At 30.8% G+C, this 25,118-nt stretch overlaps 1 protein-coding gene across 1 annotated transcript in view; it reads right to left on the reverse strand.

Moving 5' to 3' along the window:
- Positions 1-25,118, reverse strand: part of LOC132719319 (deleted in malignant brain tumors 1 protein-like) — an 84,490-nt gene that overhangs the window by 28,933 nt on the left and 30,439 nt on the right. Inside the window, exons 8-9 of the mRNA XM_060703085.1 lie at positions 23,958-24,096; positions 6,477-6,649 (exon numbers count right to left, since the gene is read on the reverse strand). Coding sequence (XP_060559068.1) covers positions 6,477-6,649; positions 23,958-24,096 — 312 coding nt within the window. The remainder of the gene's footprint in view (positions 1-6,476; positions 6,650-23,957; positions 24,097-25,118) is intronic.

Genomic DNA, 25,118 nt, shown 5'->3' on the forward strand with positions numbered 1-25,118 from the left:
TCAGTAAGAATTTCGAAAGATTTCAAAAGATATCTGCAATAAAAGTGTTATACTAAAAGATGACTATGCTAGGTACATCGTTAACACAATTTATTAATCAAAACTGTGTTGTTTTTTTACCTTCTTATTTTTTGGTGAATTGTGATACTCTTAAAGTTACATGATGTTTCTTTTCTTCTTAAATGTAATGCATATTAATAAATTTCACCACATAATTGAAATTATATATGCTTATTGCATAAATCATAAAATAATGGCAAGTTTTATGAGCTCCTTATTTCTAAACGTTTTTTTTTTTTGGGGGGGGGGGAGGGGGGGTTATTTTATCCCACCCACTTTTTAAGCTCTACTATTCTGTGATAAATGCTCTGGTAAATATTTTATGCTTTTGTTATCAAGAAATGTTCAAATGATAAAGAACATACAATTAAAACACAATTTTCTTTACACTAAACTGAAATTATAGAGTAAAGACATGTTTTGGGAACATTGTAGTTTTTTAAAAAAATCGGTAATTTTACCCCAACCACTTTTGAAACTCTATTCTTACGGCATAAATGCACAGAAAATGACTTTTGTATGCTTAACTTGTAGCTATGTTAAATTGATGAAGTACACACAATTTAAATGCATTTTCATTAATATTGTGTTAATACAGAAAAACGAAAGTCATCAAATTGTCAAAAAGTGTTATTTTTTACCACTTTTTTGGTCAATTGACAGTGATAATTTTCAAGTTTGCCATATAATTGTCATTTTTCCTTGATTGAATCATAAATTAACCATATTTTATATGTTATTGTGCAATTAAAACTAGTTTGTACAAAATCGTAAAGTAAAAATTCAAAAAACAAAAATTATATGGTATTTTGTAATTTATGGCGGCCATATTGGCGGTCATCTTGAATTTTTGCCCGTGCTGCGTAACTTAAGAAATCGTTTTTTAGAAACTACAAACAATATGCTTTACAATGGCATTGTTTGTTTTGGTGAAACAGTGAGTTGCAATAAAACCCCGCCATCTCTAGGACTATTTCTGACTATGAGGAATAATAACAAAAAAGATAAAGTATTTTTACATACTCACTTCAATGGATAAATTTTTTTACAGCTTTACTTTAAACGTTTTCAAAATACGTTAGATACTTTAGGTACTTTGTACTCTAAGCAGGAGACTAAGATCTATTGTTGTTCGAGAGTTGTTGTAAGAGTGTATAGATCTACGACATCAAATATACATTGAAAAAACAGGGCTGTTTAATTTATGTATATCTAAATAGAAAATTAACATTGGGACTACAGATGCTTGATGTCCCTCTAACTGCTAACAAAGTAGTAAAAAAGAAACCGTAAAAAATATAAAAACAACAAAATTGAAAATGTTGCAGGCTCGGTTTGATTGAGTCTGTTCATGGACGGTACTGATAAGTGCAAGTAATAGTCCTCGCCCCCTAGCACCGGCTTAAGCAGAATTCAATAGTTAAACAAGGTAATGGAAAATAATCTATCGTCTGCATCAAAATTATCGTCTGTTTTATATTAATAAGAAACGTTTTTTAATCGTATTTATTAGATGTCGGATAACTAGGCGTCTAGTCGTGTTAAATTTACAAAAGTTACAAGTATAAGCATTTTCAAAAATGTAAGGAATCGCCGTTCAGTCGGGTACTCGGAAATTTTGTTCGTGAAATAGACTCTTTTAAACAATAGAGCTAAAAAGAGATTATGTTCTTGTTTTTGTTTTGTTTGTTTTTTGAAGAGGATATCACAAATACTATCTTCCCCTCGAAAGCCTACACACTCGTTTCGAGCTTAAGTTTGAAGGCAGTAGCCCAACAAAACACATGGGAAATGACGTACCCATAGGCGCCCATTATTGTTTAGTTCTTTTGCAGTCCATTTTGTTATCATGTTTCATTGAATTGTCTATTTTAATTAGCTCAGGGCAGGCGGTCTGCAGGTGTAGAAATGGCCAAATCTTGTTTACTGTATATGTCGCCCTGCAGAAACAGCGGCAGTTATAATTTCACCCAGAAATCGGTGAATTAGCGATTTTAATTTTGTTTTCAATCGTTTAATATCATTTTTTGAAAGCTGAAAGTTTGCAGATTTATTATTTTTACGTTTTCTGTTATTATTTTTTCATTTTACATTTTAACAATTCGTACGAGAAAAGCTAAGAATCTTGAAACAAATCCTATTTGTTTAAAAATGTTTAAATATTCATGTTCCGTTATTTTTCCACATGTAATGTCCGATATCAAGGCACTGTAGGTTAATATAGAACCGAACTATCAAACTTGTACTTCGACATTATGGCTTACAATTATCAAACATATTGATAATTGTCAGCCATCGAAGTACAAGTTCCACGTACAAGAAATGGATTGCATCGAAAACTGAGTAACAAAATATTAATACTAATGATAAATATCTGGAAAAAGTGTCTTGCTTGATTCAAAATCTGACACATTTTAATTAAGCCGGTAGCACATGAAATTGAATAATATACAAGAGGGTTGATTAAATCAGCTTTAAAATATTCATAAATGTGATATTCCCAAAAAGACAGTATTGTTGTAATAAAGTCGTTTAGGGTCAACATTACATTGAGCACACTAAGTGAGACAAGTATATCTTCCTCTTTTCTAAAATTGCTTAAGGTTTTTGACAAAAGGGAAGTTTATTTCTCAGCCTTATTTTTTACTTAAACAATTTATTATCATTACCTAAGAACGAAAAATTTCTTTAAAATAAACTTATGTCAAGTATCTTGACAACTTCCAAAAAGTGTAAAAAATACTTTAAATTTAAGATATCCTGTGAAAATGTAATCCTGTTCAAAACCTAGTTTAAAAAATATTTTCTGCAATTTCTTACATTTTTGAAGGTAATCTACAATCAGTTTTAAATTTTGATAATTGAAGCCCCGCTCCTACTTTGCTTTTATCATATTCTTCAGACCTGAGAAAGCTAGAACTAGCTGCTGCTTGGACAGCACATAAAAGGTTGAATAAACATGACTAGACCCCTTATTTTGTTAAAAATATACTTTAAACCGTTTTGGTAGAATTTATTAAATAAGACAATTGAAAACAATTATTATAAAATGTACCTAAAATTGAAGATTATACATAATATACAATAGGTAGAATTTTTATCATTCGAAATAGAACTTAACTCCCCTCATTTATAATCATGTGCTTTTATTAAACAATGTGTTTATTTAAGGTTAGTAGAACTAGCACATGCTTTGGCAGTTTATTTCTAAAGTCAACAACATCCTGGAATAAGTTCAACGATCTATTTTTGCCTTTATATTAAATAAATTTAAAGGTTCTTCTCAAATAATGTGACCACAAACAAACTCAAAAGGTGAGATAAAAGAAATTCTCGTACGGATTCTTTGCGAATTATAGTTTCTCAATCTTCATCAAAGTATAAACATATTTTTAAGTTTTTATTTGAGTTTGTTCTAAAGCGACTTAACTTCAAGGATGATAACGTTAACACGTGTACGGCTTAATTTGAGCATGAACACTCAATATAAAGATAGGTTTTAATTGTCATTCTAAATAATGTAAGTCTACGGAAGAATAAATACAGTAGCCTGACCTTGAGAAAATACAACACGCTTATTGATTGGATGAACAAGTTAAATGTACCGTGAATCGTATTTCGCCTAATAAAGCGGTGTACTAGATAGAGAAGGACTTCAACTCGCATTTGTTCCGTGTTTATGTTTGGTTGTGAATCGAATCATAATTCTTATATATGATATTTGAATCGAATCGTCACCCACTAAACCAGTTTTTCATGCATCGGAACAATCGTTGCACATCTAGAAATTATTTAAAGTTAAATATTCATAACGGTCTTATCCTAAAGAATGTTCTGTTATAATATTATGTGAATCCATTCAATTATATCAAAGTAATAGCAAGTAACAGCAAAGGCAAGAAAGTTGAATAATTGGATCATCATTGTTAATGTGATTTATGGGTGAAGGTCAAAGTCTGTCAAATAAACTTATAAGTATATCCTAAAATTATTTTTCAAGTTTGAAGACAATCCAATTAGTCCAAAAAAATTCTTATACCACTTATAACAACAATCAGGAAAAATACAAGTAAAATTTAGACATTTGACCTTAAATGTTTAAGTCATTAAGAACAGAAGGTTAGTCTGGGCTACTTGAATGTCTTGTCCAAAGGGCTTTTCTGATAAAGTATGACGACAATACATCAAGAACTTAAAAAATATGATGTAGGTACAAGTTTACGTACGGAAACTCTGGGTAACGCTGACATGACTGGTACAATACCTTTTTTTAATTTCAAGCTAAAAACAACTGAAATGTCTAGTTAAGCATCATATTCTGCAATGCAACACTAGGTTTTTAAATGAAAAAAGATATTTGGATATAACAATATCTTTTTTACGTTGTCACTGCAATTCATCATTAAAGAGCAAAACAGGTATAGATCAGTGCATCTGACAGCAAAGATTAACGGGCGATATTTTTTCTTCTCTCACACATTGCTAGTGGAGCTTACTTTCAATACATTATCATCTTTATTCTACACATTATTTATACATTATGTATGGTTAAAGGAAGTTGTTTACTTGTACCTTGTTTGATATTTAGGAAAAAGACTCTCATTTCTTAAAAATATATTGTAAATAGACACGCACTCAAAGATTTCTTTCACTGCATATCAATTATAAACGCTTACATTTTATCCTATAAAGTTAAAACGCTAAAGACGGCTGATAAATATACAGTTAAATTTATTATGACGTCAAAATAAGGCAGCTAAATTGTTCATATAAACATCTGTGTTCAATCCACAATGTTATAAAGTAAGTTTTCATAAATGCTATCTCATTCGAACTACAACTTTCAAAAAGTATGTATTGACCAATTTGCTAAATACTCTGATATTAACTATTTTGTTTTGCTTTTTTAGCAAGTCAGGTATTATAATTCCATTTATTCATTAATTGTTGTTATTATTATAATTATAATTATTTCTAGATATTTCTAGAGCGTGACACATGAAGATATAGAACCAAAGTATCTTTATATATCATTCGGCCTATAGAACAAATGAAAAAAATGGCTGCCCTAAAGAACGACCAGAGCGTCAAAATAAAACACGATACAGCCTCTGCTTGGTTTGAATAAGCTTGTACATGAACGATAGAAATTAAATTCTAGCTACCGTCCACGTCCCCTAGCACCAACTTTACCATTTTTGAGGATACAAACATGAAAATTGTTCAATTTTGAATGATTACGCATCCGCATATTTATTTATACAGCTGTCATTATGCTCACTTTAAAGCGACATACAAGCGGCGTATGTTCCGGAAGTATAAACAGCGAAAATTTTACAGTAAGATTACTGAAAAGGAACAAGGATCTATGTGTAAGAAGGTATAATGTTAAACTTATACATAGACAAACGTACGTACACGTAATTTTGAGCAGTACACATTTATACTAATCAATGATATCAGTATGAAAGGAATTCAAATTGCATCCGTAAAAGGTTACATCGTATTTCACTTCAGCGTTGAAACATCTTTATGGTCCATCGGGATCATTTATTCTAAGTCTTTGAAAATTGAGTAGCGCTTAAGCCGGGACTAGGAGGCGTGGGGGAATTTACACTTTTTCAGAATCCTTCTTGTATAGACTCAATAAAACCGAGTCTGCATTTTTCATGTAATTTTTTGTGATTAAAGTGTATAAAGCTATATATCTGATGCAAAAAACTATTGTTTGAATATTAAAAAAGTATGGTAATTTTATGATTTAAAAGCGAATGGCGTATGCACAAAATCATTGCTACACGGATAAAAACCTTCTTAAAATAGCAAAATAATGTTTTGCTCCAGAATATTTTATTCTGTTTACGTACATTTTTCAAGTGTATTAAAAATCATTAAAGATCTTATAACTCATTTTTTATGTGTTTTTTTTTCATAAATATAATGCTCAAATGAAGATTTATCAATATTGTCAGATCAGAAAGGCATTTTTTTTGTAAAGATATTACCGAATTTACATGTCAATAAAGGGAGGTAATTAGGAATTTATTTTCAATAAAGTCTAAGTCAAATGATTACATTTAATGTGAAATGTTTGCATTAATATTTTTAAAAGCATAAGTATATACATATATAAACTTTCACTTAAGTGTGGTAACAACCTTCATTACAACATACAGGATCTTTAAATAACAGAGACATTCTATGTTACATTTATTTTCGAGAATCAACCATATGATAATGCAACCAATATAATTTTACTGTTGATTTTTTCCAAAATATTTCATTAAATAAAGATTTATACCCTTTAATGCTTCCGAGGGATCACAGTTTATCTTATTTTTATTATGATAAGCTATCATATATTATGCTGATATATATGTTATAATTCAAAAACATTTTTAACAGGCAAAGGTTACCTGGTTGACATAATATGCCAACATCGTCACTATGAGCACAATTATGTTCTCCCCAAGGGTAATGCGAACATTGAATTAAGCTTGTTTCAGTCCCCTTACAACCAACACCATCTAAATGTATCGGTAATGTTCCCGCTCCGAAGTGTGCTGACCGGAATACCAGAGGAGTAGTCCTGAAATGAAAATTTATCTTATTAACCAAACTCATATATAATTCAATTAAATTAAATTATAATATAATAAAATTTCGAGAAGTAAGGTAGCTTATTATTTATTACTATTTCATTGTTTTAAATTAGTCTATGATGCATTTTAAAGATTAAGAACTTAGACTAAACCAATTGAATCTTATTTATTGTCAACAATGTAGTGAGACATATGTGACCAATAGTACTATTCATTACACTGATAATTCACATTGAGAAAAACTACTTTTATTCTAATTAAAAAGTGGTTGTCATACTATGTTTATTCATGGAAGAAAAGTGTCTTACTAATAAGCGTTTAAACTATCGCGATAGAACAATAACTAAGTATTAGCATAATTATATAAGAGCACAAATGAGGATAAACTTGCGTATATTTTGTTCCATAAATCCAGACAGCCTATGCTTTGATAGTATGTGTAAATAAAAGTCTCTTCCATGATCGTACATAGTTTTCGATACCTTACTGTTGTCTATATTATGTTTTAATTATATATGAGAATGCATGACATCCATATAGATAGAACGCCTGTACTATGTAAAAAGTCTCATGTCTTCAAATCGTTGGACTACAGTGTTTAAATATTTGCTATCACGTTTGAATATTTAGTAAATTACTGATACTCGTTCATAGAGCCTTTCTAAACATTGTTCTGTATCCAGGTTTTATAGAAGACTTTTGGGTTAAAAAATATTATGACGTCTTATTATACTTCTGCAAATGACGGCTGGTATAGTTAATACATTGACAAAATGAGTGGCTTATCACAAATAAATTCCTGTAATGCGTATAACCAAAAAGGGTGGAATGCTAAACTAAGAGATCGCTCAGCATAAATGGCGCGAAGATCTTATGTCAAGTAAAATACAGTTTGTATTATTCTACGAATTTCAATTTTGAGATATTTTCCGTCACATTAGCAAGTGATTTTCTGATCGAGGACGTTCATCTACACAATAAATACAATCTTATTTCAATTTTTGTTAATCAAGATCTTTGTTTCATTTCTTATTCATGATTTGAGAATGTTCAATTTACTTTTGACTTTTTTACAATTTAAAATGGGTTATATGATGTACTTTAGTGTTTTGGCTATTCTGCTCTGCTATTTTAAGTGCGTCTAACACGCCCCCACTTCCCCCCTTCTCCTAAAAAAATAATAAAATGTATGAGATATTAAAAATTCGTTTTACTTGAGTTTTTTTTTGGTGGGGACTCTTCAGTTTTAGTGGGGGAGGAATACCTAAGGTGATATTTCCGAGGCACGAACGGGCACATGAGTAGAGCCACCGTCGTTCGTACAAAAGATAGAAAGCTTCTTCACATGAAAATCCAAAGTCCCTGTCGGCATTCGAACCAACAACTGTACGTTCGGGTGAATTGAAATCAACAACCTTCTACCTTAACTACTCAGCAACACAAGCCCCACGTATTTCTTATAATTGTTCGAAAATCAATTGAAAATGTTTCGATAAATCGCAATTTGGTTTGCATTAATAAACTTTTATTCAATGTCACTTTTCGGTTCGTAAGTGCTTTCTTCAGTTTAATTATCTTTCTACTTATTCAACATTTCAAACATTTTCAATAAACCGTCTAATTCATAGTTTTAAATCATATGGCAAGAAAAAAGCCCTTATAAGCATTTTAAGTTTTCGGATCTGACAATTTTTCAGCATTGTATTATGTGTTATCTATTATTGTATGTAAATTTATTTGTGCAAAATGTTTGAAGGAGGATATGTTTAAACTTGTTAAACTGTCATGGCTGTTCTTGTTTAAATGTATTACTCCGCTAAATAAGATGAATAAAGACACCGTATAAAATCAATGTATTGATATTTTCAGTTCCTACAAGTCATCTTTTTATACAAAACAACATTACATCTCGCATTACATCTCACAGACACTAACGACGCAGGTTTTGAATTTTATCTTTATCAATTCTAGTTGATATAGTTTAAATAAGACGAATATTGACCATTCATAAGCAGCGTAATGACGCATTTAAGCATGCAAATTATACATTTATACTCACCTAGCAGCGTTGCAAACTATATAGATTCCAGTCTTATAGGTAAATTAAAATTATGATATATGACATATTAAAGATGCTGAATGTTATGTTATTAATTTTCTAATAAATGCGATAAATTTTCAGGAAAAATTAGAATTAAGGAAAAATACAGAAAATAAAATGAAGAAAATCTTCGACGCTGACTCGGTCTTTCTAAATATAGCACAATGGTGTACGTCATCAGTAAAACATGATCGGTCACATGACCCATCTTTTATGTAGAACAAAACAAACATTGATGCCAAAGACAGCAGCTCATCAAGCACAGTCGGTTATTTTTTTTAATAAATTTTACTCTTTTTTTTAAAGATTAATCTGTACTGGCGACAAACCCGAGAGACTGGTTTCTTCTTCCCCGGTATGATTGTTTACAAGCTGTGTGAGCGAGTGTCAGGAAACCTTAATTTACATATAAGGATATTACTTTTTACATTTAGTTATACCTTCGGATTTTTCCGACAATAACTATGCAATTAATCACATTCTGACCGTCGAAATTGTTTTATTATTCCATTCAAGACCATCTTGAACACATACAAAACTATTTTTTATCAAACGTATATGACTTGTCACAGGACTTTAATGGTACTTGGAGTGAAACTTTTCTTTTAATTTCGTTTCTTCTTTTTCATTTTTTTACCTTAGCTACAGCAGATTCCGAATGAGAACAGCTAGATACGAAAATCGTCTGGAGAAATATTCTCCGTTTAAAACAGCGTTTGTGATTTACTTCTTTTGCCTTGTAAGCATCAAAACTATGTGTAGGTCTGAACGGTGTTCATCTGTTATTTATCACCGATGCGAAATAATTAACTACATAGACCTATGGCATTCAGATCAATTCCTATGCGTCAAACATCCATACAGGTGTAAAAAGCCGATTAATATCTCTGAGACCGATAATTCATCTTAATAAAACATTTATACTTGAATCATTAGTACAAACCCTAATATACTTTATATATAAATTTAAAATCGATATATTACGAGATTTCAAATAGAGTATTCATTGTTTTGAGTAAAAAATAAGCTATGTATTTCACTGAAAAGTGAGAAAATTGCCACGCTCACAATGTATGAAACATCAAAAATAAATATATTTAAAGAGAATGACACAAGACGTTCGGCTACACGAACAAACGCAAACAAATGAAATACTGTGAGTGATATACTGATCCTGGTAAATATCGTGAGCTACTTTAAGTGTTGAAGTTATTGAAGTTGAAATAATTTTAAAGAAAACACAAAAAACCACTAATTCACAATTCTTTCGGTGAAGCTAAACCACAATTTATAAAGGAAAATGTCACATAGAGAAACGTATTCTAAAGAAAGAAAGTAAATTAGTAAATAAAAATGTCTTCGTCTTGGAGTCTATTTGCGTTCATTTGTATGTCATTAAAACAATTAAGCAACATCCCCCTCAATTATCTAAAACCACTTTTACTGTCAACATATGTACGCCTGTCTCATTGTCTTTCTCTGCTGTTAAACCTTAGATTATATCAATTTTATTTACGTAAGTTCTAAGTCTGCAATTGTTATTTATATAGGAAAACTAAAAATAAATGTTCCTGGCAAACGAGTTTTAGAGAATTTTTCAAATGACAATTGAAACAAAAATAAGCATAAAAGATCTATGACAGTTTCGGGTCTTGCAAACTGAACAAGTTTCATCTTAATGAATTTTTTTATGAATATGACCTGTACTTCATTATGATAATAAGATAATTATTACGAAAACGATAATTCTGCCTTACTTGATAATAATAGTTTTATCGTCCTATTTATATGTATAACCTTCTGTTTGACTTCTCACTCTTTTGTAATGTTAATGGGAGTTATTCTCACTGTTTATACAAGTATACCATGTGACTCAGAAATTTGTACATTGGTAACAATACTTTGAACATTAAAATTCTGGTCACGTAGTTTAACTTTAAAAAAAATAAATGACCACCATTTTTCTCTATGCAGCCTCTCATTTTTCTAGTTCGCTACGAAGTGTTTTCAAAAAAGTGAGTGTAACAGCCATATATTTTAGTTGTTTGCAACGCGTCCTAACTGATATCTTTTGGTTGAATAGTCATAAAGTTAACATCCGTTTTCATCTGAAGTTATTGCATCGGATTATGTGTCAAAATGAAACAAACAGCCAAATTAAGCATTCAACAAACTTAAGGATTATTTAACGAATCTTAACATTAAATCATGGAACGCATGGTAGACAGATCATAAACATTCTTTGAAATAGGATATCGCAATTGCACATTGTCAACAATCATGGACGAAAATGAGAGTATATAAAGGTGATGAAGAAAATTCTTGATATGATCAGATTGCACAGATCACAACCGTAATTGAATTTGGTTTTGACGTCTAGATGGAATAAAGCTTATCATCTGATAAGAACGAGGGGACGAAGCCCCCGAGTATAAATTATATTGTCGAACGGTTTGATGTTCTCTCTCTTTTGTATTTTAGGCAAAAATAACAACATGTTCCCTTTTGTCACAATATGAAACTCCAGAAAAAAAGTAACCAATGATTGGGCATCTGAATATGATATTTCTATCTCTATCCCTTTCTCTATCGTCACAATAGGTGTAATCTGTGGGGATATAAATTTCAACGAATTAGCTTGTTTTACTTGCCTTGTGAGAGTACAACAAATGTTCTCTATTGTAAGACTAATTTATATATAAATGTATATAAATTCCAATTCTTTTCTGACTGTTTCGAAATCAAAAATAGAAATCAACTAATAATTTATTTAGTATGTAAATCACACATTGATTTGTGGGTTATAGTTGAATATCAACCGTAAGAACATAATGTTAACCCGAGGCGAAGGTAAATACTGTTATAATAAGTTTTTCACTAAATCTAAATGGAACCAAGAGTAACAATAACCTAATTATCCTTGTATCATAGATTGAGGACCTTTCTGTTGAAAATGTATCAGAGTTGAATCGTATACATATATACATGCAAAGTGCGTTAATTGGAGGGCAGGTATTAGTTACCCGCACTCAATAAAATAAACCATTGATTGGCTTGTTTTTTCTTGGGTTTACCTTCTGTGACGATAGCACTTTTTGTGGTTGTAAGATGCGTTAAAAAACAACAGACGTCTTCGTTCAGTTTGACATTTATTTGCGCCTTATCTCCATTTTGAAGAGTACGTGTTATTGCGCAGGCATAACAATCTTACGTCTATGAAAATCGTAAGATTTTAGGTTGAACGCACGACCGAGTTGATAAGACAGTCTTACGCTTGAGCGTACGACAATCGTATATCAAAATTGTAATATAAGAATTCCAAAATCGTACGGTCGTTGATAAGTCTGGAAACAAAGTGATCCCTCGGAAGCATTAACAAGCACAACAAAATAACATAAGAATTGCAGACTCGGTTTGATTGAGTCTGTACATGAGGGATAATGAATAAGTGCAACATCCCTCACGCCCCCTAGCACCGGCTTGAGCGGTACTCAATTCTCAACACTTTATAGTGTTGGCATCAATGATCCCGAAGGACCAGAAAATATAACAACAAGATAAGACTGTTGTAATTCTAAAGCAACTTACAACCACAAAAATTAACTAGGCTTCTGACTTGAGTTTGATGCATGCATTAATAATTGTGAGGAAGCTGTTATACATTATTAAGACAAGCAAACTTATACATGTAGTTATATTTGATTGTTTACATCATTTCTTGTTTAGATCTAGTACTTAAGAAAATTACAAACAGTCTTACGTTATATCTAAATGTGTTTTATATTGGAGCTAGGTTAAAGCAATATAAAGATGATAAACAATCATTTATAACTTTCTAATTTCTATTGTATACATGTATTTACTGTAACAAACTGCACGTCTCACAGAAAAATGATACACACTTGTCTTGGATGAATGACAGACTATTCTCCCCTAACCAGTTCCTGCCCTGACTGTTCTCACCTAAACCTTTTCCATTTTCATCCCTTAACAGTCCCCCAAAGAAATATATAATTTATTCATTTTCATTTGTTTCTACAAAGGAACTTTAGTTTTATTTATATTATTTTCTGTCATGGTGTAAATCATAGGAAATATTGTAAGCAATATCTTTATCAAATATTAATAATATCATTAAGGAAGCAGTTTCAAAATTTGTTAAATTAAGTATAATAAGCAACTTATTTGTTGAACTTAGTCAAGATCTTAAGATAATAGGTTTCTTTAATGAAAAAAAAATCCAAAGAATGTGATTGGTATTATGTGCAACCAAATATATCTGGAAATCCTGCTTAAAATTTTATATTGATTTATTTAATCTGTCTTGAAAAGTGTCTTTACTTTTTAACATTTTTTCTAGTTTTTAATCCAATCAACACCTTCATTGTGAAATAAAATGGTTGTAGGGTTGTCATTGATAAACTCCTGTAATTATCACTAGACTCTAGTGGTTAACTAAAAACTCCATTCATTTGTTTATTGTATAGTTAGTTAAGTCAAGTCAAATTTCCTTTATTACAGACATTTCATGTTAACATGAATAAATGTGGTTAGTAACAGATACAATGTTAGATGAGGATTTTTGAACATATAGTATGTATATATAATTTTAGTGTTAAAATAATTCCTAAAAATGTATTTGTGATTATCATTACTAAAATGGTAAAAGATATGTTTTGGTATGTCACCAAATATTAGCTTTTTGTTCAAATATATATTCAAAAACATACAATTAATTTTCCACTACAATTTATGTTAAGAAAAATAAAACATCACATTTATCACATATTGAATGTTTATAAATATTTACTCATATTGTGTAGTAATCTGTAATAACATGCTATTTTTCATATTTATATAAATGTATGATTATAGTGATCAATATCAATTTATTGATAAGAATAAATTGGGGAGAAATAGTCAGGAGGAAATGTAAGGGGAGGAATTGGTAAGCGGGAAGTTAGTTTGACTACCGTCTTAGATCAAAAGTAATGGGAAATAAGGTATGTATGGATAAATAATTAGTATAATTTAAACCTACCATGATCTAATTAGTCGACATCATTTTAATTACATTTTTATTTAACTTAACGCAAAGCTATGCCTTTTTTAAATTTCTATTTTCTTTATGTAATCTCTCTGAAAAAAGTAAGGCACTAACTTGAAACTATTTCTAAGATGGTCACAACTTAAAGACGTAAATATCTTCAGACCTAATATATTCACTCATTGCATTTTGACAAAATTGTGTACCTTTTAACTGTTACTTACAGCTTAAAAATGTAACTAGACTACTTTCACATACAATATGTTATACTTTAGGCAAAGTTACACAAATTGTCAAGTATGCATTAATGTAACCTGATTGTATTATGATAAATTTAAACCATTAATTAATAATTAAAAATATAGACTTTAAGCTCATCAACATGTATTTTTTTCTTCTTTTTCTAATTTAATGAGTTTGTAACTCTTCAAAAAAAGTTGATTTACATGTTTATAAATAATATTTTTATTTTTTTGACTGTGATTATATTTCTTAGGGTATAAAGACCAGCCAGTGAATCTAATCCTCAGAAAGAGACAAGATTGTAATGGTGAGTATGTAAGGCACTATTAAATGAAGATGGAAAAACTTTAATTTCATGACATTGCTTCTTTATAATATTTCGCAATTAATCAGATATTTCTAGTTTACATATTATAAATTAATTTATCTCCAGTCTTGTGTTACTTCATTGATACTAAAAGTTTAGATGGAAATAAATGGTGGATATAATTCCTTCTATTCAAATATCTTTGTTTTAATGTATAGACACTATGCAACCTCCTCAGAAATGTCCTTTGTAGAGCATTAAGACTACCTCATTACAACAGTTTTAATTTTTACCTACCAAATTTAGAGTAAACATTAATTATAAACTTATTGAACAACACCTCTCAGCAACAACCAAAATGTCTTTCAAAGATTGTTGCTATCCAGATCATGTACTCACTTACTTATGCTTGTCATGGACAAATTGTAAGTTTTTGACTTTGAATGTAATATTATTATTATTATAATGTTTTTGTCCAGTGGTAAAATGCAGGTACGATATTTATAATGAACATTATATTTAAGGTGCTTCAATGTGTGACAATGATCCAGTGGCAACAGACAAGCTGTGACAGTAAGTATAACTTGTAAAGGATAATTCCCATTCTGTTTTACTATAACTCTTTGATTTTTACTTGATACTTGTTAATGACTCACTTATCTGTTGTCAGGTTTTCCTTAAGTTTTAGAGAACTTTGATAAGCACTATATCACAGCATTGAATGGAAGTACTTATATATTGAATAAAAAAGACAATTTGATTTATTTTCACTAAATTCAGTTTGGAAGTAATCTAGATTGAAATATGTAATTAATTGTATTCAAACTGAAATCTCTTAGCATGAGATAATTTGTAATTCATATGTCAGACAAAACAGACATTGAAGTTTATTTACTAGTTAAAGAACAAACAGCTGTGTTGAGGGATACCAGTAAATCTACTGTCTGGACAGTATTGACAAATCGACACAATTTCTATTAATTATAAAACTTTTACATAGAGGATCTTACATGAGTGTCTTTTTAAGGTCACTTTAATTAAAAAGTTGTTTTGACTTGCATTGGCACATATTATTTGCATTTAATATATTAGGATACAAGTTTGTTATTGTTTGCTTTTCTAGAGTTAAAAATATATCAAGTTTAAACCAAGTACATTGTATATAAGTTGTCTTTGTTCAAAGCAGTAAAGATCCGTATGTATGATACATACTATGATTGCCTTCCGCTAAATGAGATATCACATTTTATAGTCTTTATTATCAAGACAAAAAGTTCAATTTTCATCAAGCTTGAACATTTAACAACATAATTCTAATGTTATTATTGGCATATAAAGTAGTTTTGACATAAAATACATTAGCAAAGTATGTTTTTGGTATATGATACACACTTTTGGGTTAAAATAATTTCTACATGTGTATGTGCTGTGTTGGACATTTAGTGGTACTTTATTATACATGTTCTTTTTAATTTTCTTTACTTTCTGTACATGTAAGCTTCAAATTTCTTAAATAGAAAACAACATGGTAACTATAATTTTAGTCATAACTTAAGTCTATGAATCATTTGTTTCACATTGATTAAGACAGTGAGTGGAAAAAAATTATTTTCCATTTCATTATACTTACCAGTACTTATACTTTTCAAGAGAGGAATATTAATACAACCATTAATAATGAAATATTATAATCCATATAACATAGCTTCATTTATTTTTCAATTATCTCCCTGTATAGAAAAAATATTGACATAAGTTTTGTATACATGTTTTAAGATCTGAAGTTTGTTGATTTATTGAGACATACATAAGATAGTATATAGATTGGTAGACCTACAGATTGGTAGACTTACAGCGGTGTTTCTTTATATCAAAAATACAAAAATATGATTTATCATGAACATTATAATGATTGTCTTTATACAGTTATTGTTCATTGATTTTCTTACTTTACTTGACTTTATTGGGGAACATAATTTGTTTTTTATCACTTTTTGTTATTATTTAAAATCACTGATGAAAAATTTAAATTATAATCAAATCTTTAAAAACAAAACATTTTCTGTGCTAATATTGGTTGAAGTGAAATACTAGTTTACCAAACTTTTTTGTTGTGATATGTTAAGGTATTAGGACCCTAATGGGCACTAATGAGCTCAAGCTAGGATGTTATGAGGGCCCTTTTTAGAAATGAGGAACCTTTAAATAATCTGCAATAACATTCTAATGAAAAATGTTTTCCCATGAATTTTTGGTAAGAAACAAATAGTACCATTCAGCTAACAATCCACATAAGCAAAATTATGGTTTCTACTTAAAATTTATGAAATCTGTATAAAAATGTTACCCTACCCCACCCATTTTTACAACATGTCTGACCATTTTTCTACTTAGGTAGCCTAATTCAAAAAATTCTTAAAATTTACCCAAATGAGTGCCTGTTTTCAAAGTTTCCCCAAATTTTAAAAAAGTAATTGAAGTGGTTGATCTTGTAAAATATGAAATACTTTTACCGTCTAGTTTTGATTATATTACACTTTGAAAATATCAGGTACCATATTTATTACTAGATTTAGCTAATTTAGCCAATAAATACCTATATAAATTAAAAATTCAAAATTAAACACTTTTTTCTTTCCATATGGGACATGAGAGATACATATATAATGTTAAAAGAAAAAAAGAAAGAAAAAAAAATTGACCCTTCTGGGGATTGAACCCATGGCCCTCATTTTCAATGTAGTTAACAGTAATTCTAGCCTATTTGAATACTCTTCAAAGCGGAGGTAATGCATCAGGGTGCTAATACCTTAAAATGAAATAAAATTGTTTCAATTCAGTAAAATGTATGCATGTCCTTTGAACAAGTAATTATATGTTGTTGATTAGTATGTATATTTAAATCCAAAAATTCAGAATACATTAGTTTAAATAATCAATCCTGACTTGTGCTTTTAATTATGTCATCTTCAATTTGTACTGATAAGTTATCTTCTTGTCACGCTCTGCCAAACCTCTACTTTAACAAAGAGTATGTAAGCACATACACAACAGAACATTATGCCTGGACATTTCAGAGGTAAAAATAGAACACCACTAGTTTTATGAATGTATCTGCAGTGAAAACATGTATTATCTATTTGTTTAACTAGATATTTAATCCACTGAAATGAAACGTTTGCAAAATTTAAGACAGAAACATAAAATCATTACTTTGATTTATTTGTACATAACTGCAAATTCACTGTCGGTAATAGCCCCTTTGACACACAATACGATATTGAAAATAACATAAAGAATTAGTTCGATATACAAAACAATGACAGTTATGATGTTGCTGCAAATTTTTTTTAACTAAAACATGACTGGCATTACAAGGATTTTTATCATTATGATGTCTGTACTACATAGTCTGTTATAAAAGGATTCCTCATGTTAGGTTGATATGTCTCTAAAGAGAAAAAAATACTATAATCACATAACAACAAACTGTTAACAATTTATTATAAATACGTTTGAAAAAAAATGACGAATGGGTTGAACATTATACATTGTTTGAATATTTATCAATTCCCAGACGTTAAGTAAAGTGTTGTTTTTTTCCAAATTATGCCTGGTGGAATGAGTTAAAAAATGAGTTAAAAAACATATTATTATTATTTATACATGTATAGTTTACATTTTTCAGCTGATGTAAACTAGCAAAGGCTAACACATGAAAATCATGATCATGCTTAAACAGCAAAACATCTGCATTACAAAACCTAAAATATTCAAGTCAGATCTACATAAATAAAGTTAAGAGTGTTATAAATTTCAATGACTTAAAATTGAGATGTATTAAGTCAAATTAATTTAGTCCCTTTTATCCAGAATGATTTTCTGTCTCAACGTTCTATTCGCATGCGCGTCGTTGCTATGGTTTAAGTAAACAAATAAAGTAAATATTTTTTGTCAAACTGCTCACAGCATACGACCGACCATTTAAAAATGACCGACCATTTAAAAATGAAAGGTCTTGCCGACACCATTTTAAAAGTCTGAATTATCGCATTAACAAAGCTGATAGTCGACCACAACAACATGACAACTCGGGCAATCCATTAGTTGCACTCGTTGCCTGAAAGGCCGACTTTTTCAACGGCCTTGTAGCATTTACAGAAAGCATGACGACCATTTTGTTTGATCTACGTTTGCTTCTTTGCGGTCGTAGAAAAACGCACTATCTGGCGAAAATCGCATGATTAAGAAAATCTGCAACGTTTGATAAGACACCACCACAATTGTATGATAAAAACGGTCGTACGACAGTTGATAATGCTGGTTATAAGTAACACAACAACTGGAGACATAAGGCATATTGCAGATGATTAAGCAGACACTGCTAAAATATACTAATAGTTTATAATTGACATTTATTCATTCATATTTCTTTTCTATTACCTTCCTTCATATCATTAATGCTATAATGTTGATCTAAGGGAACTAATAATTTTTTGAGTTTCTTTTAAAATCATTCTTTAAGCACACATGGCAGACAGGATTCTTGAAAATATGTTTCATATTTTACTCAAACGAAAACAAACCCACTTAATATTTAGGAAATAAGTCTAATTTGAGTGAATTGTTGTAGGATAGTGCGCCTTCTTAGTTCAAATGCGAAGGAATGTAATGACTAAGGTTGGTAGGCCTTAAGTAATTTATTACAAAACATTTGAACGATTAACCATGCGTTATTTTACTGTAACATAAGAAAATGATATATATTTCTATCAAAATAATCATTCTAACACTATCGGAAATTTTTCTATATAAACAAAGAAGGCCCGAAGCGTGCATTATTCTACAACAATGCACTCGCCGTTCTTATTATCTCCCTGTGTATTTTTACATTGAGGGCGCCATTTTGTTTGAAAAATCTTATAAATAAAAACAACTTTTGTCGAATTTTGTTGTGAAAACTATGTAGAATGAAAGAAAATGGCCTAACTAAGAAAGTGAATCGAACACCAATATCTTTAATTCAGTCGTTAACGCTGTACAGACGTTTAAAGTGTTGTTTACGTGACGTCACAATATAGCGCCAAACAGCACATGCAAAACAATCAAAATCAAGTACGCTATTTTAATGTCGCAGACGAGTTAAGTTTTACATTTATTTCACTTTTAATAATTTGTATTTTGCTTGGAAAATTATAGACTGAAATAAAATAAACAAACAAAGTTTTATCAACGTTTTCAAAATTCGTTATTCTCAAAATGTTTCTACACACGGTAGATTTAACGACAGTTTTTTTTTTCAACCCACTGGAACGGCCTTTAAAGAACGTTTCTATTGGAACCTCTGAGGCGAAAACAAATTTAACCACCAAACATAAAGTCCAACTTTATTATAATAATAATAATAATAATAATTATATTTTTTTGACGTGTTAGAATGGAAATAGATATTAAATCTTCAATGTATATATGTCGTTCAAATGCTTTGTAATTAATCACTCAGACCTATCGGCCCTCGTGATTATATAACTACGCATTTGAACTCAAACCGTGCATTATTCTACAACAATGCACTCAGAATTGATATCTTTTTCCTAAATAAAAACATTTGAATTCTATTCATCGTCGGATACCCACGATTTACATGATTTATAAACATGTCACAGAATGTTAATGGTTCGGCCGTCGGTATCCGACGATGAATTCTATTATGCGTAGAAGTTATTTAAATGACGTCATATGGTTTATTGACGTCATATCTGACTACATATGATGTGTTATCCTTCCATTTTTTATGCCATGCATATATAATGTAGATTTAATAATGCACTTGACTGCTTTATCTGTTTATAGGTGAATAATGTCGTGTTTGAATTTTATGTAAATTAAAAAAAAAACTGAATCTTGAAAATAAAACACACGCCAAACTAAGTCCGACAAAGCCATATCAGTCACAATGTGAGTCATAAACTATGAGCGGTACGGATTTTTTTGACTAATAAAACCTATCATTACACTGGTTAGCAAAAATGTACAAGTTAATTTTAACAAAAGTTATATTTACCTTAAATGTATTGAATTAAGTTATATACAGATAACCAAAACTTATCATAAGTCATATTAAATCAGTGTAAATACATTGACTAAAAATTATTTAATATTACAGGTGTTAATAACTTTTTCTTCACTTATGCCTTTCATTTTACGTATACATATATCTATATCATACAGTAAAACAAGAGCTGCAATGTTTTTAAGCACTTGTTTTTGTATTTATGACATATGTTAGTAGTGCCCTTAGACACCCATAGGAATAGTACTTAGTTAAGTCTTAAAATTATACTTAGAACTTTTTTTCACAGCTTTGCACTAACGACTAAAATCCGTCCGAAATGCAACCCTGACCTAAACATGGCAATGATATGCGCATCTCTTCTCTGTATAAATAATTCTCATAAAGTTTCATGGAATTCAAGCCAGATATTGCAAAGAAATAACGCGTAAACAATTATTGCACTATATGCATACCGCATAACTAATCAAGGGTCATAACTCTCAGTTGAAGGATCTGACAGGGACAAGATGACTATATGCTTATCTCCTATTGGTATTGCTTGTTTCAACAAAGTATTATTGAATTCCTTCTAGTGGTTGCAGAGAGATAGCACGGAAACAATTATTACTCTATACGCATACTACAAAACGAAATAAGGGACATAACTCTGTGATTAAGGGTATGACCGGTGCAATATAAGCATTTCCTCTTGGTATTGATGGTTCCCATAAAGTTGCATTGAATTCAAGCTAGAAGATACAGGGAAATAGCATTGAAACGATAATGGCTCTATATGCATAATGCATAAATAATAAAGGGCCATAACTCTGTGTTGAAGGGTCTGCCAGAGACTAGATGCTCATCAACTATTGCCATTGATTGTTTCCACAAAGTTTTCCTGAATTCCAGCCAGTAGTTGCAGAGAAATAGCACAGAAATGATTATTGCTCTATATTAATACTGCATAACTAACCAAGGATAAACTCAGTGTTAAAAAATATGACTGAAAAAAGGCAAGGATATGCGTATTTTCATTTAGTATTGATGGTTTCCATATTGGTATTGATTGTTTACACACAGTTTCATTGAAATCCAGTCAGTAATTGCAGAGAAATAGACGAAAACGATAATTGCTCTATATGCATACTGCATACCTTATCAAGGTTCATAACTCTGTGTTGGAGGGGCTGACCTAAGCAAAGCGATGATATGCGCATCTCCTCTTGGTATTGAAGGTTCCAATAAAGTCTCCTTGAATTCATATCAGTAGTTGCAGTTAAATAGCACGAAACTTATTTTTACTCTATATGCATAATGCATTACTAATCAAGAGCCATAACTCTGTGTCAAAAGGTTTGACCTAAACAAGGCAAGGATATGCGCATCTCCTCTTGGTATTGATGGTTCCCATTAAGTTTAATTGAATTCCTAACAGTGGTTTCTAAGAGAAACAATTACTACTCTATATGCGTACTGCATAATGAATTAAGGGCCATAGGTTTGTGATGAGGGGTCTGACCTGATTAAGGCAACAATATGCGCATAACCTCATGGTATTGATAGTTCCTATAAAGTTCAATAGAATTTCTGCCAGTAGTTGCAGAGAAGTAGCACGGAAACGATTATTGCTGTATATGCATACTGCATAACTAATCAAGGGCCATAACTCTGTGATATATAATTTGACAGCAGTCAGGCAATAATATGCGCATCTCCTTTTAGTATTGAACGATTCCATAAAGTGTCGTTGGATTCCAGCCAGTGGTTGCAAAGATATAGCACGAAACGATTATTGCTTTATATGCATAATCAAGGGCCATAACTCTGTGTTGAAGGCTTGGACCGGAACAAGGCGACAATATGCGCATCTCCAATTGGCATTCATTATTTGATGGTTCTCATTAAGTTTCGTTGAATTCCAGCCAGCAGTTGCAGAAAACTAGCGCGGAAACAAAATTAGAACGGATGGATGGACGGACGAAAGGTCGGACGGACAGCGCCGAAACAATAACTCCTCTCGATTCCATCGGCGTGGGATAACAAAACCGGCAAATATTCCTTCCATATGGATTGCTGTGCAAAATTCTAATGTTTCCGCTCTTGCAATAATCTTCACACATATGTTGAGATATCTATGAGCACATATCGGAATAAGGTTTGTTATCTGCTGATATGTTTTTGCCCATCAGCAATGGAGTGTAACATTTTCATTTCTTAATAACGTCAACGAAACGGATGTGGTTGTTCTGTTTCTGAGAAATCAATTATTTAAAATTTCTTTTATGCTCTTTTATACAGATTGATTCGTCAAACATTTATCTCACTTTCAAAGCATTCTAATGTTTTAACTGGATGCATCATATATAAGGAATGACATCTCAGTCCGATTTAATGTAAAAAAAATAATATATTCATAGCTGCCAAAAACAGACTTTCAATGAAACAAAATCAGCAAAAGATAGGCGATGTATATGGCAAAATAATATTTTTTTGGGAACTGTCACAAGATATCAAAATTATAATAGTTTTTGAAAAATAAAAAAAATGATAGCATTTCTGAGGCCTTTAAAAAGCATGTGATTGTCTCTTTGCAGCTGTGGAAGATATTGTTTAATTGTTCAATGGACGGGAAAGTAAGAATTATTTTATGTGTCAATATGAGGATAACAGCAACATATCGGTCACCGGATAATCGGTGAGGTGTTTCAAAGTTAAAAGAATAGCGAATTTCGGTACACGGTTCACTTGATCATATATTAGTCTTTGGTGATATTGTAGCTATTGTGTTTATGTTTCAAAACGTGAAAACGTAAGACGCTTCTCAGTAAACAATTAACAACGTATACATTTTAAAGTATATAAAATGGAATAAACCACTGAGTTCAGTGTTTAATGTGACGTGAATAATATTTTCCGATTTTTCTTTCTAGCTCGATGTTAACTTGTTGTTTAAGAAAACGTTCTTTAAGTATACACATACCATTTTTCGTAGATTGCTTCTGATGATGTAAGGCTTTAAATGACATTCATTAGCTTTAATTTGATACGCACAAATGGATGCCGCCAGAAATCATCCTCACACTGGCTGAGGATTATCCATTAGAACATACACGGTTTATGAGACAAAAGAGAAGTAAAAACTAAAAAATGACATATTTTCTATAAGCCTAAGTGTTTGTCTGAATTCGGGTTTTTGAATATATTCTTCATGATATTGTGCGAGTCACTTGGTTTGCCCATTATTGAATGCCAGCTTTGCCAATGTGCCTATAACATTAAAATATCTGCTTCGAACAAGCGGCAACTGAATAATGCTAAGTTTTAAGAATTACCGTCTCTCTGTTTTCATGCTGGACGTTGTTTTTGTATGAGTTTTAACAAAATTATAATACAAATTTATCATATGCTCAGGTTCATAATTGTTTTATCTAAAATCCATACGAGGTACGTGAAAGACGTTAATTTGACATTTCATATTATAACATGCATATTTGCATATTCGGAAAAAGTTAATTGATTAAAAGATAATAATTGTTACTTACTGTGGATAATTCAGGATCCTACAAACAACAGTTGCATCGCGCTCATCAAAATAATCATGGCAGACTGTTCCCCACCGCTTATTATGCCAAACTTCTAGTCTCCCTTCAAATTGATTTGACCCGTTCACCAATCGAACATCTAGAATAGCACAAATTATATTTGATATTTTGCATATCAATTAGGATGATCATAATATTTTCTTTTTTCATGAGCATTAGTTTTGTATATGTTCTTGTTAAGAATAAAACTATTTCACTGAAGTTCGAAAATAATTCCATAAAAGGAATATGCAATTTTAAAGCAATCGTGGAAGTGTCTAGCATTTGATCTTAAGTCGGAACATCAGCGTCATTGGTTCTGAGCAATTCTTGAGCAAAGTATGAAGAAAATAGGGTTTTAGGATCTATAGTGAACAAGGTGGATTACTACACTACAAATGAGCATTGTAGGGAAACTCATTATTTTTAAATGTTTCCAATAAATCCATAGCATAACAAACGTAATTAATATAATTCACTCTTATCTATTGTTTTTGTACCAATTGTCTTTTCCTTTGTTCTTACAGTCCTACCGGTCGACTAACTAACCGACGCATAAAAATTGTTCAAGTAGACCCTATCTAAAATATGTGAATTTGGGTACGAATGTGTTTATAAACAAAAGGGCCAGGATGGCCCCTGAAATCGCTTACCTGTATATTTGCCCCCGGGGGGATTTTAACGTAAGGGCTTTTATTTGAACAACCGTAGTAGACACCCATTTGAAGATGTTTCATGATAGATATCTAAGCTCTGACTCTAAGAAGATTATTTAAGTTTTTACTATTCATATATAGGGAAAAACAATGCCCCCCCCTTTGGGCAGGGCAAATTTTGTCCCCAGGGCTTTTATTTGAACAAACTTGGTAGGCACTCAATAGAAGATAATTCATTCTTAATATCTAATCTCTAGCTCTTTGGGTTTTTTAACAGAAGATTTTTTCAGTTTTTACTACATATTGTTTTGTATTGTATATACATATAAAAAAATCATTGATCCCCGGGGCGGGGCCGATTTTAACCCCAGGGCCCTTATTTGAACAAAAATAGAAGACACACATTAGAAGATGTTTCATGCTAAATATCTTAGCTCTAGCTCTAAAGGTTTCCCCTGGGGTGGGG

This window comes from Ruditapes philippinarum, unplaced genomic scaffold (genome assembly GCF_026571515.1).
Source record: "Ruditapes philippinarum isolate M1 unplaced genomic scaffold, ASM2657151v2 ctg6733_1_1_1_1, whole genome shotgun sequence".
NCBI classification, from domain to species: Eukaryota; Metazoa; Mollusca; class Bivalvia; order Venerida; family Veneridae; genus Ruditapes; species Ruditapes philippinarum.